Raw genomic sequence first — 13,309 nt, 5'->3', positions numbered from 1 at the left:
ATCCTTGTCTTATTCCTGATCTTAGAGGAAATGCTTTCAGTTTTTCACCATTGAGAATGATGTTGGATGTGGGTTTGTCGTATATGGCCTTTATTATGTTGAGATAGGTTCCCTCTATGCCCACTTTTTGGAGTGTTTTTATTATAAATGGGTGTTGAATTTTGTCAAAAGCTTTTTCTGCATCTATTGAGATGATCATATGGTTTTTATTCTTCAATTTGTTAATATGTTGTATCAGATTGATTGATTTGCATATATTGAAGAATCCTTGCATCCCTGGGATAAATCCCGCTTGATCATGGTGTATGATCCTTTTAATGTGCTGTTGAATTCTGTTTGCTAGGATTTTGTTGAGGAATTTTGCATCTATATTCATCAGTGATATTGGTCTGTAATTTTCTTTTTTTGTACTATCTTTGTCTGGTTTTGGTATCAGGGTGATGGTGGCCTTGTAGAATGAGTTTGGAAGTGTTCCTTCCTCTGCAATTTTTTGGAAGAGTTTGAGAAAGATGGGTGTTAGCTCTTCTCTAAATGTTTGATAGAATTCACCTGTGAAGCCATCTGGTCCTGGACTTTTGTTTGTTGGAAGATTTTTAATCACAGTTTCAATTTCATTACTTGTGTCTGTTCATATTTTCTGTTTCTTCCTGGTTCAGTCTTGGAAGGTTATACCTTTCTAAGAATTTGTCCATTTCTTCCAGGTTGTCCATTTTATTGGCATAGAGTTGCTTGTAGTAGTCTTTTAGGATGCTTTGTATTTCTGCAGTGTCTGTTGTAACTTCTCCTTTTTCATTTCTAATTTTATTGATTTGAGTCCTCTCCTGCTTTTTCTTGATGAGTCTGGCTAATGGTTTATCAATTTTGTTTATCTTCTCAAAGTACCAGCTTTTAGTTTTATTGATCTTTGCTATGGTTTTCTTTGTTTCCATTTCAATTATTTCTGCTCTGATCTTAATGATTTCTTTCCTTCTGCTACCTTTGGGTTTTGTTTGTTCTTCTTTCTCTAGTTCCTTTAGGGGTAAGGTTAGATTATTTGTTTGAGATTTTTGTTTCTTGAGGTAGGCTTGTATAGCTATAAACTTCCCTCTTAGAACTGCTTTTGCTGCAGCCCATTGGTTTTGGATCGTCATGTTTTCATTGTCATTTGTTTCTAGGTATTTTTTTATTTCCTCTTTAATTTCTTCAGTGATCTCTTGGTTATTTAGTAAAGTAGTGTTTAGCCTCCATGTGTTTGGTTTTTTTTACGTTTTTTCCCCTGTAATTCATTTCTAATCTCATAGCGTTGTGGTCGGAAAAGATGCTTGATATGATTTCAATTTTCTTAAATTTACTGAGGCTTGATTTGTGACCCAGGATGTGATCGATCCTGGAGAATGTTCCATGTGCACTTGAGAAGAAAGTGTAATCTGCTGTTTTTGGATGGAATGTCCTATAAATATCAATTAAATCTGTCTGGTCTATTGTGTCATTTAAAGCTTGTGTTTCCTTATTAATTTTCTGTTTGGATAATCTGTGCATTGGTGTGAGATGTTAAAGTCCCCCACTATTATTGTGTCACTGTCGATTTCCTCCTTTACAGCTGTTAGCGGTTGCCTTATATATTGAGGTGTTCCTATGTTGGGTGCATATATATTTATAACTGTTATATCTTCTTCTTGGATTGATCCCTTGATCGTTATGTAGTGTCCTTCCTTGTCTCTTGTAACATTCTTTATTTTAATGTATTTTATCTGATATGAGTATTGCTGCTCCAGCTTTCTTTTGATTTCCATTTGCATGAATATCTTTTTCCATCCCCTGACTTTCAGTTTGTATGTGTCCTTAGGTCTGAAGTGGGTCTCTTGTAGACAGCATATATATGAGTCTTGTTTTTGTATCCATTCAGCAAACCTGTGTCTTTTGTTTGGGGCATTTAATCCATTCACGTTTAAGGTAATTATCCATATGTATGTTCCTATGACCATTTTCTTAATTGTTTTGGGTTTGTTTTTGTAGGTCCTTTTCTTCTCGTGTGTTTCCCACTTAGAGAAGTTCCTTTGGCATTTGTTGTAGAGCTGGTTTGGTGGTACTGAATTCTCTTAGCTTTTGCTTGTCTGTAAAGCTTTTGATTTCTCCATCGAATCTGAGTGAGATCCTTACCAGATAGAGTAATCTTTGTTGTAGGTTCTTCCCTTTCATCACTTTAAGTATATCATGCCACTCCCTTCTGGCTTGTAGAGTTTCTGCTGAGAAATCAGCTGTTAACCTTATGGCAGTTTCCTTGTGTGTTATTTGTCATTTTTCCCTTGCTGCTTTCAATAATTTTTCTGTGTCTTTAATTTTTGCCAGTTTAATTACTGTGTGTCTCAGCGTGTTTCTCCTTGAGTTTATTCTGTATGGGACTCACTGCACTTCCTGGACTTGGGTGGCTAGTTCCTTTCCCATGTTAGGGAAGTTTTCGACTGTAATCTTTTCACATATTTTCTCTGGTCCTTTCTCTCTCTCTTCTCCTTCTGGGACCCCTGTAATGCGAATGTTGGTGTGTTTAATGTTGTCCCAGAGGTCTCTTAGGCTGTCTTCATTTCTTTTCATTCTTTTTTCTTTATTCTGTTCCGTGGCAGTGAATTCCATCATTGTGTCTTCTAGGTCACTTATCCATTCTTCTGCCTCAGTTATTCTGCTGTTGATTCTTTCTAGTGTATTTTTCATTTCAGTTATTGTATTGTTCATCTCTGTTTGTTTGTTCTTTAATTCTTCTAGGTTATGTTCTTTAATTCTTCTAGGTCTTTGTTAAACATTTCTTAAATCTTCTCGATCTTTGCCTCCATTCTTTTTCCAAGGTCCCAGATCATCTTCACTATCGTTATTCTGAATTCTTTTTCTGGAAGTTTGCCTATCTCCATTTAGTTGTTTTTCTGCGGTTTTATCTTGTTCCTTCATCTGGTACATAGTCCTCTGCCTTTTCATTTTGTCTGTCTTTCTGTGAATGTGGTTTTTGTTGCACAGGCTGCAGGACTCTGCAGTTCTTCTTGCTTCTCGGGCTTGCCTTTTAACGAAACCAACTTCAGTGTATTTCTCAGGAAAGAGTCACAATGCAAAATAAATATAAATTGGAGCTGGTGAATAAAGCTTTGTTAATCATGGGGAAGAGCATTACTATGTTTTGTCAAGTAATTTTAACAGCTGTATTCTGTGCTTATGTGGAATATTTTTATTTTGTCTCCATATTATATGGCCTCAGATATTTGTATTTAGAGTTACTCATATGCATTATGAATTTATTTTCTTCCTTAGGTTTCTTTAAGTTTGATTCTCCCCCCCGTCAGGTTTTTAGTGTATGCAAGTAGGTTTTTCAGTTTGCATACCCATACTGCCTCACCATCAACAGTGGTTTTGGTATCAGATTAACAATTGGACTCATGAGACAAGATAGGCTTCACTCAGCACTAAGCTTATTTATCATTAAGAAAGGATATAGGACAGGAAACAGCACAGCTTGAACAGCAGCCTCATATTAGAGATGTCATGAGTTCTAGGCAGAGCTTGCATATATCCTAGGCATCTCAGCTTAATAGGTTCGTGGTCCTGAGGAGCATGACTGGGTGACGAAGACTACCTAATAAGTTCATTGAAGCTATTACCTCTTGAGTTCCTTCAGCTTTTATACCTTGTTCCCATTCTCCAGTTCAGCAGCATCTCTTCGGTATCAGAGAAATAATCTTAACAGTGAACCACAGACCCTTGGGCAAGTACACAGTGACTCCAGCCAGATTCTCATTTATCTCTGTAACTCAGTACACTCCTATAAATTCTGAGTTAAGAGTTTCAAGAGGGACTTCCCTGGTGGTGCAGTGGTTAGGAATCCTCCTGCCAATACAGGGGAGGGACACTGGCTCGATCCCTGGTCCGGGAAGATCCCACACGCTGTGGAGCTTAGAACTAAGCCCGTGTGCCACAACTACTGATCCTGTGTGCCACAACTGCTGAAGCCTGCACGCCTAGAGCCTGTGCTCCGCAACAAGAGAAGCCACCACAATGAGAAGCCTGTGCACCACAATGAAGAGTTAGCCCCCACTCATCACAAGTAGAGAAGGTCCCAGTGCAGTCATAAATAAGTAAATAAGTTTCAGGAATAATTTGGCCAAGTGCCAACCAAGTGCCAAATCCTCAGGTGTTCTGAAGCTAACAGAAAGGTTACAAACCAGCTGTTAACCCTTTCAATTAAGGTCTGTAAACAGCCAACAGTCAGTCCAAAGATATTTTCTTTGTCCTCTTTGATATTTTTTTAATTATGGAAAATACTAACATATACAAAAGTGATTGAAATTGTATAACAAATCACCTATGTTCATTACCCATCTTTACCAGTTAATTTATGGCTAATCTCATGTTACCTGTCCTTGGACAGTACTCCATTTCCTGTTTGAAGCAAATTCTAGGCATAACATTTTATTGATAAATATTTCACTATCTCTAAAAGGTGACTCTTTTGAAAAAAATAACCGTACCATAATCATATGCAGACATATATACACATATGTTCCTAAATGTCAGAAATCCTTACAGTGTTCAAATTTCTAATTGTTTAGTTAATGTTAATTTTTTGATGTTCGAATTTGAATCCAAATCAGGTTCAAACATTTGGGTTGGTGTTGTAAATTTTTTTTGTTTTTAATAGATTATCCCACCATTTCTTTTTATGTTTCTTGAGATTTATTTGTTGAACAAGCTAGGTCATTTGTCCTGTAGTGTTTCTTTCCCGTTATTGCACACACTGAATTTTACGGATTGCATCCTTCTGTTATGTAATGTGTTCCTTCTGTGCTTCTGTTTCATATATCTTTGTAGTTAGATCTAGAAAATGGATCAGATATAGTTTTGATTTTTTTAAATTCTATTTGATGGGAGCAAGAGTCACTTAGGACAGGTTGTCTCTGTGCTCTGCAGTGGCCATTGGTGGGCAGTGTCTCCTTAGGAGTTGTGAAATGGTGATATTCTAACTCTGTAATTCCTTATTCATTTATTCTTGGAGTACTTTTGATAAAGAGCATCTTCCCTTCATCTTCTATTTGGTTAGCCAGTGGAACAGTTCATATACGATAAGAAGGATAAATGATTTATATTTTATTTACCTATATCATTATGAACTGATGGATTCTAATGTATTTTCTGTTCCACTGTATTGTAGTTATCCATATATCAATATTGTCCCAGCTTTAGCCTGAATTCACTTACTTCTTTTTTAATTAAGGCATAATGGACTGAAAATATCCTATTGATTTCAGGTATACAACAGTGATTTGATATTTTTATACATTACAAAATGATCACCATAATAAGTCTAGTTATTCTCTGTCACCATACAGAGATATTACAATATTATTGACTATATTCCCTGTGCTCTACACTACATCCCTATGACTTATTTTATAACTGGAAGTTTGTACCTCTTAATCCCATAAACCTATTTCCCCACCCCCTTAATCGCCTTCTCCTCTGGCAACCACTAGTTTCTTCACTGTATCTATGAGTCTGTTTCTGTTCCGTTATGTTTGTTCATTTGTTTTGTTTTTTTAGATTCCACATATAATTGAAATCACACAGTATTTGCCTTTTTCTGTCTGACTTATTTCACTTAGCATAATACTCTCTAGATCCATCCATTTTGTCACAAGGGGTAGGAGGTCCTTCCTTTTTTATGGCTAAGTAATATTCCATTGCGCGTGCACGCGTGTGTGTGTGTACACGCGCTACATCTTCTTTATCCATTCACATATCGATGGACGCTTAGGTTGCTTCCATATCTTGGCTATTGTAAATAATGCTGCAGTGAAGGTTGAGTTGCATATATCTTTCAGAATTAGTGTTTTAGTTTTTTTTGGATAAATACCCAGAAATAGAATTGCTGGGTCATATGGCACTGCTATTTTAACTTCTTGAGGATCCTCCATGCTACTTCCCATACTGGCTATATCAATTTACATTCTCACAAACAGTGCACAAGGGGTCCCTTTTCTCCACATCCTCGCCAATGCTTGTTATGTGTTGTCTTTTTGATAATAGCCATTCTGACAGGTGTGAGGTGCTATCTCATTGTTTTGATTTGCATTTCTCTGATGATTAGTGATGTTGAGCATCTTTTCATGTGCCTGTTGGCATCTGTATGTCTCCTTTGGGAAAATGTCTATTCAGGTCCTCTGCCCATTTTTTAATCAGATTGTTGAATTCACTTCTTTAAGTCCACCATGGTTGGAATTAGAATACTGTTAGGTTGGCGAAGCTCTGTCCAGTCAGTCATATCTTCCTCCATTTCCTGGTTAACCTCACTTATTTCTGTTAGTTTCCTCATCCTTAAAGCATTTGAGTTTTGGGACCCCTTTTAAAATTAAACTTCCTTAACCCAAAATAAAATTTAAATTTGAAATTACTTTTTGTAGAGACCCCAAAACATATTTATTAATCATTGGCAAATGACTACCACTACCCCCTGTTGTAAGTCTGCTGTTCAGCCAAAGCTAAATTTCTTAATCATTAGAGGAATACTCAGGCATTGAATAAGCCTATGCCAGTGGAATCGTGTTTCTTATCTTTCCACATTCATGCATAGTATTTTTTCTATTACTTCTCTCCTACAGTTGTACTTCCAATATTGATAATAAGAGAAAAAGTTGAAAACCACAAAAAGATTAGAATCTGGGATTCTTGAGTGTTATTTCTGTGCCTTTAAAAAAGTATGTTATTCGTATGATTCCTAAAATTAACTTAGTTTAATGTTTTAGATTTACCTATTACTTTTCCAGAATTCTTTAGATATAAATATAACTCTGACCCTTGAGTCTGGAGATCTGGATTCTAATCTTGAGTCTTAACTCCTTTCCTGTACCCCTCAGGTCAAATAGCTGGATGAGCTAAGTGTTAAATACTGGACTTTGAGAATCTGCAAAAAAAATCTAAACTTCCACTTACAAAGTTTGTCTAAAAAGTGTTCACCAAACCGTTTTGCTTTTTATTAAAGCTAGGAAAGAAGAAAAGAAAAGGCATAAATCCTCCTCCTCCTCCTCATCATCATCCAGTGACTCAGATAGTTCAAGCGATTCTCAGTCCTCTTCTGATTCTTCTGATTCTGAAAGTGCTTCTGAAGAGAAATCAAAAAAAAGAAAGAAGAAACATAGGAAAAATTCTCGTAAACACAAGAAAGAAAAGAAGAAGCGAAAGAAAAGCAAGAAAAGGTCTTAATTTACTTTTACAGTACTGACTTTGTATTCTAATTCCCTTCTGTTTATATATAAATCTGTTGGGATTTTGGATCAATTATATGGAACATGAATATAGTGAGAAATGTTTCATAGCATGAAGTATAAGACCATTTTGATATTCTACAGTGTATAGATTAAATTTGGGAACATTCATTTTAATTTTCAACTAAACCATTCAGTTCATTTTGTCTGAATTCAATGACCTTTTGGTTATATAGGTTTGTATTTTATGGGAGGAATATAAGATTAGTGAGAATTATAGGAAACCAATGACTGTTTTCTTATTTTCTGTAGCAGTCTCTCGCTTTTTTGTTCTTTATTTTTTTTCCTCCTATGATAGCATAGGGTAGAAAGCAGATAATGTCAGCGTATTTCTTTTCTTTCCTGTTTTGTCTGAAATAATCTATGGTTGTACTAAAACTCATCTTTATAAACCTGTTGCCTCTAAAGCAGTTTCTTTATATTTTCAAGTATTTTAAATTTATCAGAGGGCATTGCACATGAAGTATCATATTTTGGTTCCATTTTATTGGAAAATATTTTTTGAGAATGTGATAACAGAAACATTTGGTTTTGGTTTCTGGTTGGTTTGTCAGAGGAATGCGTATTTTCCCCATGTAATTGCATTTTTGGTCAGAGATGGGGGACAGAATGATGCATATATTGTACATATTACAAAGGAAAGAAATACCAACAATTGGAAAATCGGGGTAGGTACATAATAACCAAGTGGAATTTGTTGTGTGTGTTTCTTTTAAAGCGCATCTAGTGAAAGTGAGGCTGAAAATCTTGAAGCACAACCCCAGTCTACTGTTCGTCCAGAAGAAATCCCTCCAATACCTGAAAATAGATTCCTAATGAGAAAAAGTCCTCCTAAAGCTGATGAAAAAGAAAGGAAGAACAGGGAGAGAGAGAGAGAGTGGTATGTGAATATGTTTATTTTATAAACTGCCCTACATTCTCTACCACAGAACCTTTCTTTTTTAAAAAACCATTTTTGCTTATTTTAGATAAGATTTAATTGGTGACCTTGTCCCAAGATTGAAATTTCTTAATAGGATAATGTTAGCAAGGCTCCTTTTTGCTAACCACATAGCTGAAAAGATAAATTGACTTAATTCAGACAGATTTTTGAATAAAAGTTACATTAATTAAAAAAAAAAAAACAAGCACTGCAAATGGCAAAAAGATATTGTTAAGTGGCATTCCAAACAAACTCCATTTAAAACAGGTGTTTTACTCTGTTATTTGTATACATTAAACTTTTAAGCAAGTAAGAACCTTTATTTTTCAGTTTGTCTGATGGGGGAAAATGCTGTTTTCCTTGCCTGGTTTACAATATTGTGGTATTGAAAATTGACAGCATATTCAAGTACTTTGAAAATTTTTCTACATAAGTTCACATTATTAGTATTAGAAGTTGTTGGTTCTTTATGAATCATTTTAATAATTATGTCCAAAGATAGATAAGAAGATGGGTATCTTTCTCTTATTTATAATTGGAAATAATGTATTTAAAAGTGGTAAAATTCTGAACATTCTCCCTATACTTTCACAATACAGTAAAAATATAAAAGTAAGTCTTGGTTACTTGAATTGGGATAATTTTGATGGATTGGATTGAGTTTACTCAGTTAATAGGAAATTGTGTTTCCAAGGAAGTAAACATTAAGGAGAAGATATTTGAACTACTTTAGAATGCATTTTTCAGATATAACATACACAGATATTGTTAGTGCTAATTAAATATTAACTCATTATTATTTGAAAATAAATAGTTTCCCTTTCTGGTATAAAGCATGATATTAAACATTTTGCTAATTCAGACCATCTTGTCTCTGTTTAATTCACATTAATTACATTTCTCTATAGTTTTATTACCAGTGAACAACTGCTTATAGGATAGTAAGATAATTTAGAATCAGATAGCTTTAAAATTGTTCTCTCAACAGCATGTAGCCTACTCTGAGTTCCTTAGCACTATCAAGTTGACTTCATCTTAGTGATGATTATATAACAGTGTTTCTCAACAGGACACAGTTGGCATTTGGGAACAGGATAGTTCTTCATCTACACACATTACACGATTTTAGCATTCCTGACTTGTCACTCGGTACCAATAGCACCCTCTAGTCATTGACAGTTGTAAAAATGCTCCCATACTTTTCCAGATAACTACTAGGATTGATAACATTCCTGGTTGAGAACCACTGATTATATATGTAAGTCTTTAAATTTATTAGTTTAGATCAGTAAAGCTATGTTCTCCAGATTTATTTTTATAAAATAATGTTTTTTAATTTTCCCTCTGCTTCCTTCTAGTAATCTACTTAACTCCCAGCCTGCTTCATACCAGAGGCGACTTTTAGTTACTAGGTCTGGCAGGAAAATTAAAGGAAGAGGACCAAGGGTAGGTGATTCTTTTCCCAGAAGTCCTAATAGTATTGCATTTATCTTAAATAATCCTAGAGTGTTTCTTAAGTATTGTTTTATACATAAGTAGTTAAAATTTAGAGTAGATACGGATGATGAATTATATGTTCTCTTTTTATAGTAACTTCTTTGTGTTGGTTCTTCCACATTGAAAATCCATGGGATGTTAATGGATTTTACATGTACATGGTATAAAATGAGATTGAGGTCTTTCTTGTACCCCTTTGTTACTTCCTGACCACTGTGTCCCTATGCTTGTTAAAAATTAACCCTATTCTTATATTTCATACTCTTTCTCTTCACTGGATTCTCCTCATCAGAATTTAAATATCTTCTTGTTTTTTCAAAACTTTTAACCAACGTGGCTATACTTAGTATATTATTTCTTCACTTCCTACTCATTCCTCAGCCATTTCAGTTTGTCTTCTGCCATTCTGCTGAAAACAGCACTTGCTTTATGGTCAGTTCCAAGTCACAGAATCCATTGGATCCTTTCAGTCTTTGTCTTATTTAATCTCCCTCCTTGTAATACTCTTTTCCCTTTGCTTCCATCATCTTTTCTTCCTGTCTCTGGCCAGTCTGTCTTAAATTTCCAATGCTAGTTCATGCTCTTCTCTACCTGATGTTTAAATATTGTAGTACCTCAGGGTTCTAACTCTTCTCACTCTGCATATGCTTCTTGGGCAATATAATCACTCTCGTAACTTCACTGGGTACCTGTATGCTGATAACTGTCAGTTTTTCATCTGCCTTTCTGGCATCAAAGGTTTATTTGATAACCATTTAGGTGCCTAATGGGCACTTTAAACTCATCATATACAATGGTAAGCCTAAACACTTCTTCAGGCCTGACCCTCCTTTAGATTTCTGGTCTCAGTGACAGACACTACCACCTGTGCAAGCACTTAAACCTGAAGCCCAAGAATCATTTTGTTTCTCCCCTTTCTTTCCTACCTTATATAACTTATCCATCACCAAATCCTGTCTGTTCGACCTCAACCTCCTAAATACTCTGAAATCTATCTGCTTCTCTCAAGCTCCACTCCTGCCATCTTAGTTCAGTTCACCATTGTATATTCTCTGAACTATAAATGGCTTCCTAACTATTCTCATGTCAGTTCTCAAACTTTTTTGTCTTCGGACCTCTTTACACTCTTAAAAATGATTGAGGATTCAAAAGAGCTTTTGTTGATGTGGGATATAGCTATCGATATTTACTGTTTTAGAACTTAAACCCAAGACATATTTAAAACAAGAACATATAAACACACATTTCATTAGCAATGAAAGCAAAGATATCAAACCACATTATGCCTCATTGATTTCCTACCTGAAAATTGGGAAATTTAGTTATTTTAGAAGGCATGGAAATATCAGACATTTTTTTGAACCTAGAAATACGTACACTTTAGCAATTGTTATAATGCTTTTATATTTTTATATATTAATTTTTCCCCTCTTTTTTTAAAGCGTTATCGAACTCCTTCTAGATCCAGATCCAGGGATCGTTTCAGACGTAGTGAGACTCCTCCACATTGGAGGCAGGAGATGCAGAGAGCTCAAAGAATGAGGGTATCAAGTGGTGAAAGATGGATCAAAGGGGATAAGTAAGATTTAACTCTTATTTCAAATGTAGTAACAAGTATTTTTTTAACTATTTAAAATTATTTCATTTAAAGCCATTTCAATTGTTTCTGAATGTCTTAAGGAAAATAGAATATCATTTCAGCAATAATGGACACCACTGTTTTCCTAATAAAGTTTCCCCAAAACTTTTTTTCTTCATTTTTTAGGAGTGAGTTAAATGAAATAAAAGAAAATCAAAGAAGCCCAGTTAGAGTAAAAGAGAAAAAAATAACTGATCATAGGCATATTTCTGAGAGTCCAAACAGAAAAAGTGAAAAGGAAAAGAAAGTTAAAGATCATAAATCTAACAGCAAAGAGAGAGACATCAGAAGAAATTCAGAAAAAGATGATAAATATAAAAACAAGGTAAAGAAAAGGGCCAAATCGAAAAGTAGGAGTAAGAGCAAAGAGAAATCCAAGAGTAAGGAAAGAGATACAAAGCATAATAGACATGAAGAAAAGAGGATGAGGTCAAGGAGTAAAGAAAGGGATCATGAGAATGTTAAAGAAAAAGAAAAGTCTGATCCTAAAGGAAAAGATCAGGAAAGGAGTAGAAGTAAAGAGAAGTCTAAACAGTTAGAATCCAAAAGCAATGAGCATGATCATAATAAAAGTAAGGACAAGGACAGACGTGCACAGTCTAGGAGTAGAGAACGCGATGTAACTAAAGGCAAACACAGTTACAATAGTAGAACAAGGGAACGAAGCAGAAGTAGGGAGAGGAGCAGAAGAGTGCGGTCTAGAAGCCATGACCGAGATCGCAGCAGAAGCAAGGAGTATCACAGATACAGAGAACAGGAGTACAGGAGAAGAGGAAGGTCACGGAGCCGAGACAGAAGAGCAACGCCAGGAAGATCAAGAAGTAAAGACAGGAGGAGAAGGAGGAGAGATTCACGGAGCTCAGAGAGAGAAGAAAGTCAAAGCAGAAACAAAGAAAAATACAGAAACCAAGAAAGTAAAAGTTCACACAGAAAAGAGAATTCTGAGGGTGAGAAGAGAATGTACTCTAAAAATCGTGATCATAGTAGCTCAAATAGTAACAGGGAAAAAAAGGCTGATAGAGATCAAAGTCCGTTCTCAAAAATGAAACAAAGTAGTCAGGACAATGAATTAAAGTTCTCAACTTTGAAAAATAAGGAGGATGAGAAGACCAGATCCTCAGTGGAAAAAGAAAACCAAAAATCAAAGGGTCAAGAAAATGACCACACACATGATAAAAATAAAAAATTTGATCATGAATCAAGCCCTGGAACAGATGAAGACAAAAGTGGATGAATGAGGTATATAAACTTATTTCCATTCTGTCTCAAATTTTAAGTTTTAGAGACTTGCTGATGAATCCCCTTTATGTTGTTTTCTTTTCATTGTTTTGGGTTTATGTTTGTCTTTTTTTTTTTTTTTTTTTCCAATGTGGACTTTATTGAGTCAATCTTTTGATAATCTGCAACCTGGATAATTTGTACTGCAAAAGTTTTAATAAACTTGAAATGAGAAAAACACTTTGGTGTAATACTGTGTGCTGTGTTTAACTATTTCATGTATGCATTTTTGTGTTGCAACAATCAGCCAGTAGCAAACATGCTATTCTACACCCTGATTTGTGTGATCGGCCAGTTGGAAACAAACATAACTGATTGTTGGAATACATTGTTACAAAAGCTTGTGTTTCTCATGATTAAAGTAACCTTAGAAGCCACTAGGTAGAAGAAATCTTGTGTAGATTTTTCTATTGCATTTATAACAGAGGCTTGCAGCAGCAGCTTTTAATTACACAGAAGTGGGACCCTAATAACTTGAGATATTAAGTCATTACTTTTGATTTTATAGTAATTTGTGCTTTAAAATAGATAGTTATTTATATTGCACTTCATGTTACTCTTTGTATTTCTACCGGTAGCTTGTTTCATATTAATATTTTTCCTCTTTAGTTTTGTTTTACTTCACTGTCTATAAATATAGTTGAGTATTTTTTTCAGTTGATGTACTGATTGGGCTTGGCTTGCTGTTACACAGCA

At 35.0% G+C, this 13,309-nt stretch overlaps 1 protein-coding gene across 1 annotated transcript in view; it reads left to right on the top strand.

Annotated features, from left to right (window-relative positions):
- The window catches only part of PPIG (peptidylprolyl isomerase G), a 41,257-nt gene extending 28,472 nt beyond the window's left edge, over positions 1–12,785 (top strand). The window contains exons 10-14 of the mRNA XM_029224914.1: positions 6,995–7,208; positions 7,996–8,157; positions 9,558–9,645; positions 11,139–11,275; positions 11,462–12,785. Coding sequence (XP_029080747.1) covers positions 6,995–7,208; positions 7,996–8,157; positions 9,558–9,645; positions 11,139–11,275; positions 11,462–12,569 — 1,709 coding nt within the window. The 3' untranslated portion in view covers positions 12,570–12,785. The remainder of the gene's footprint in view (positions 1–6,994; positions 7,209–7,995; positions 8,158–9,557; positions 9,646–11,138; positions 11,276–11,461) is intronic.
- The last annotated feature ends 524 nt before the right edge of the window (positions 12,786–13,309 follow it).

The sequence above is a fragment of the Monodon monoceros genome, unplaced genomic scaffold, assembly GCF_005190385.1.
Source record: "Monodon monoceros isolate NGI ecotype Baffin Bay Population unplaced genomic scaffold, NGI_Narwhal_1 Super_Scaffold_16, whole genome shotgun sequence".
Classification (NCBI taxonomy): Eukaryota; Metazoa; Chordata; class Mammalia; order Artiodactyla; family Monodontidae; genus Monodon; species Monodon monoceros.
Note: the sequence above shows the minus strand (reverse complement) of the source record. Positions and strands in the feature narration are given on the sequence as shown.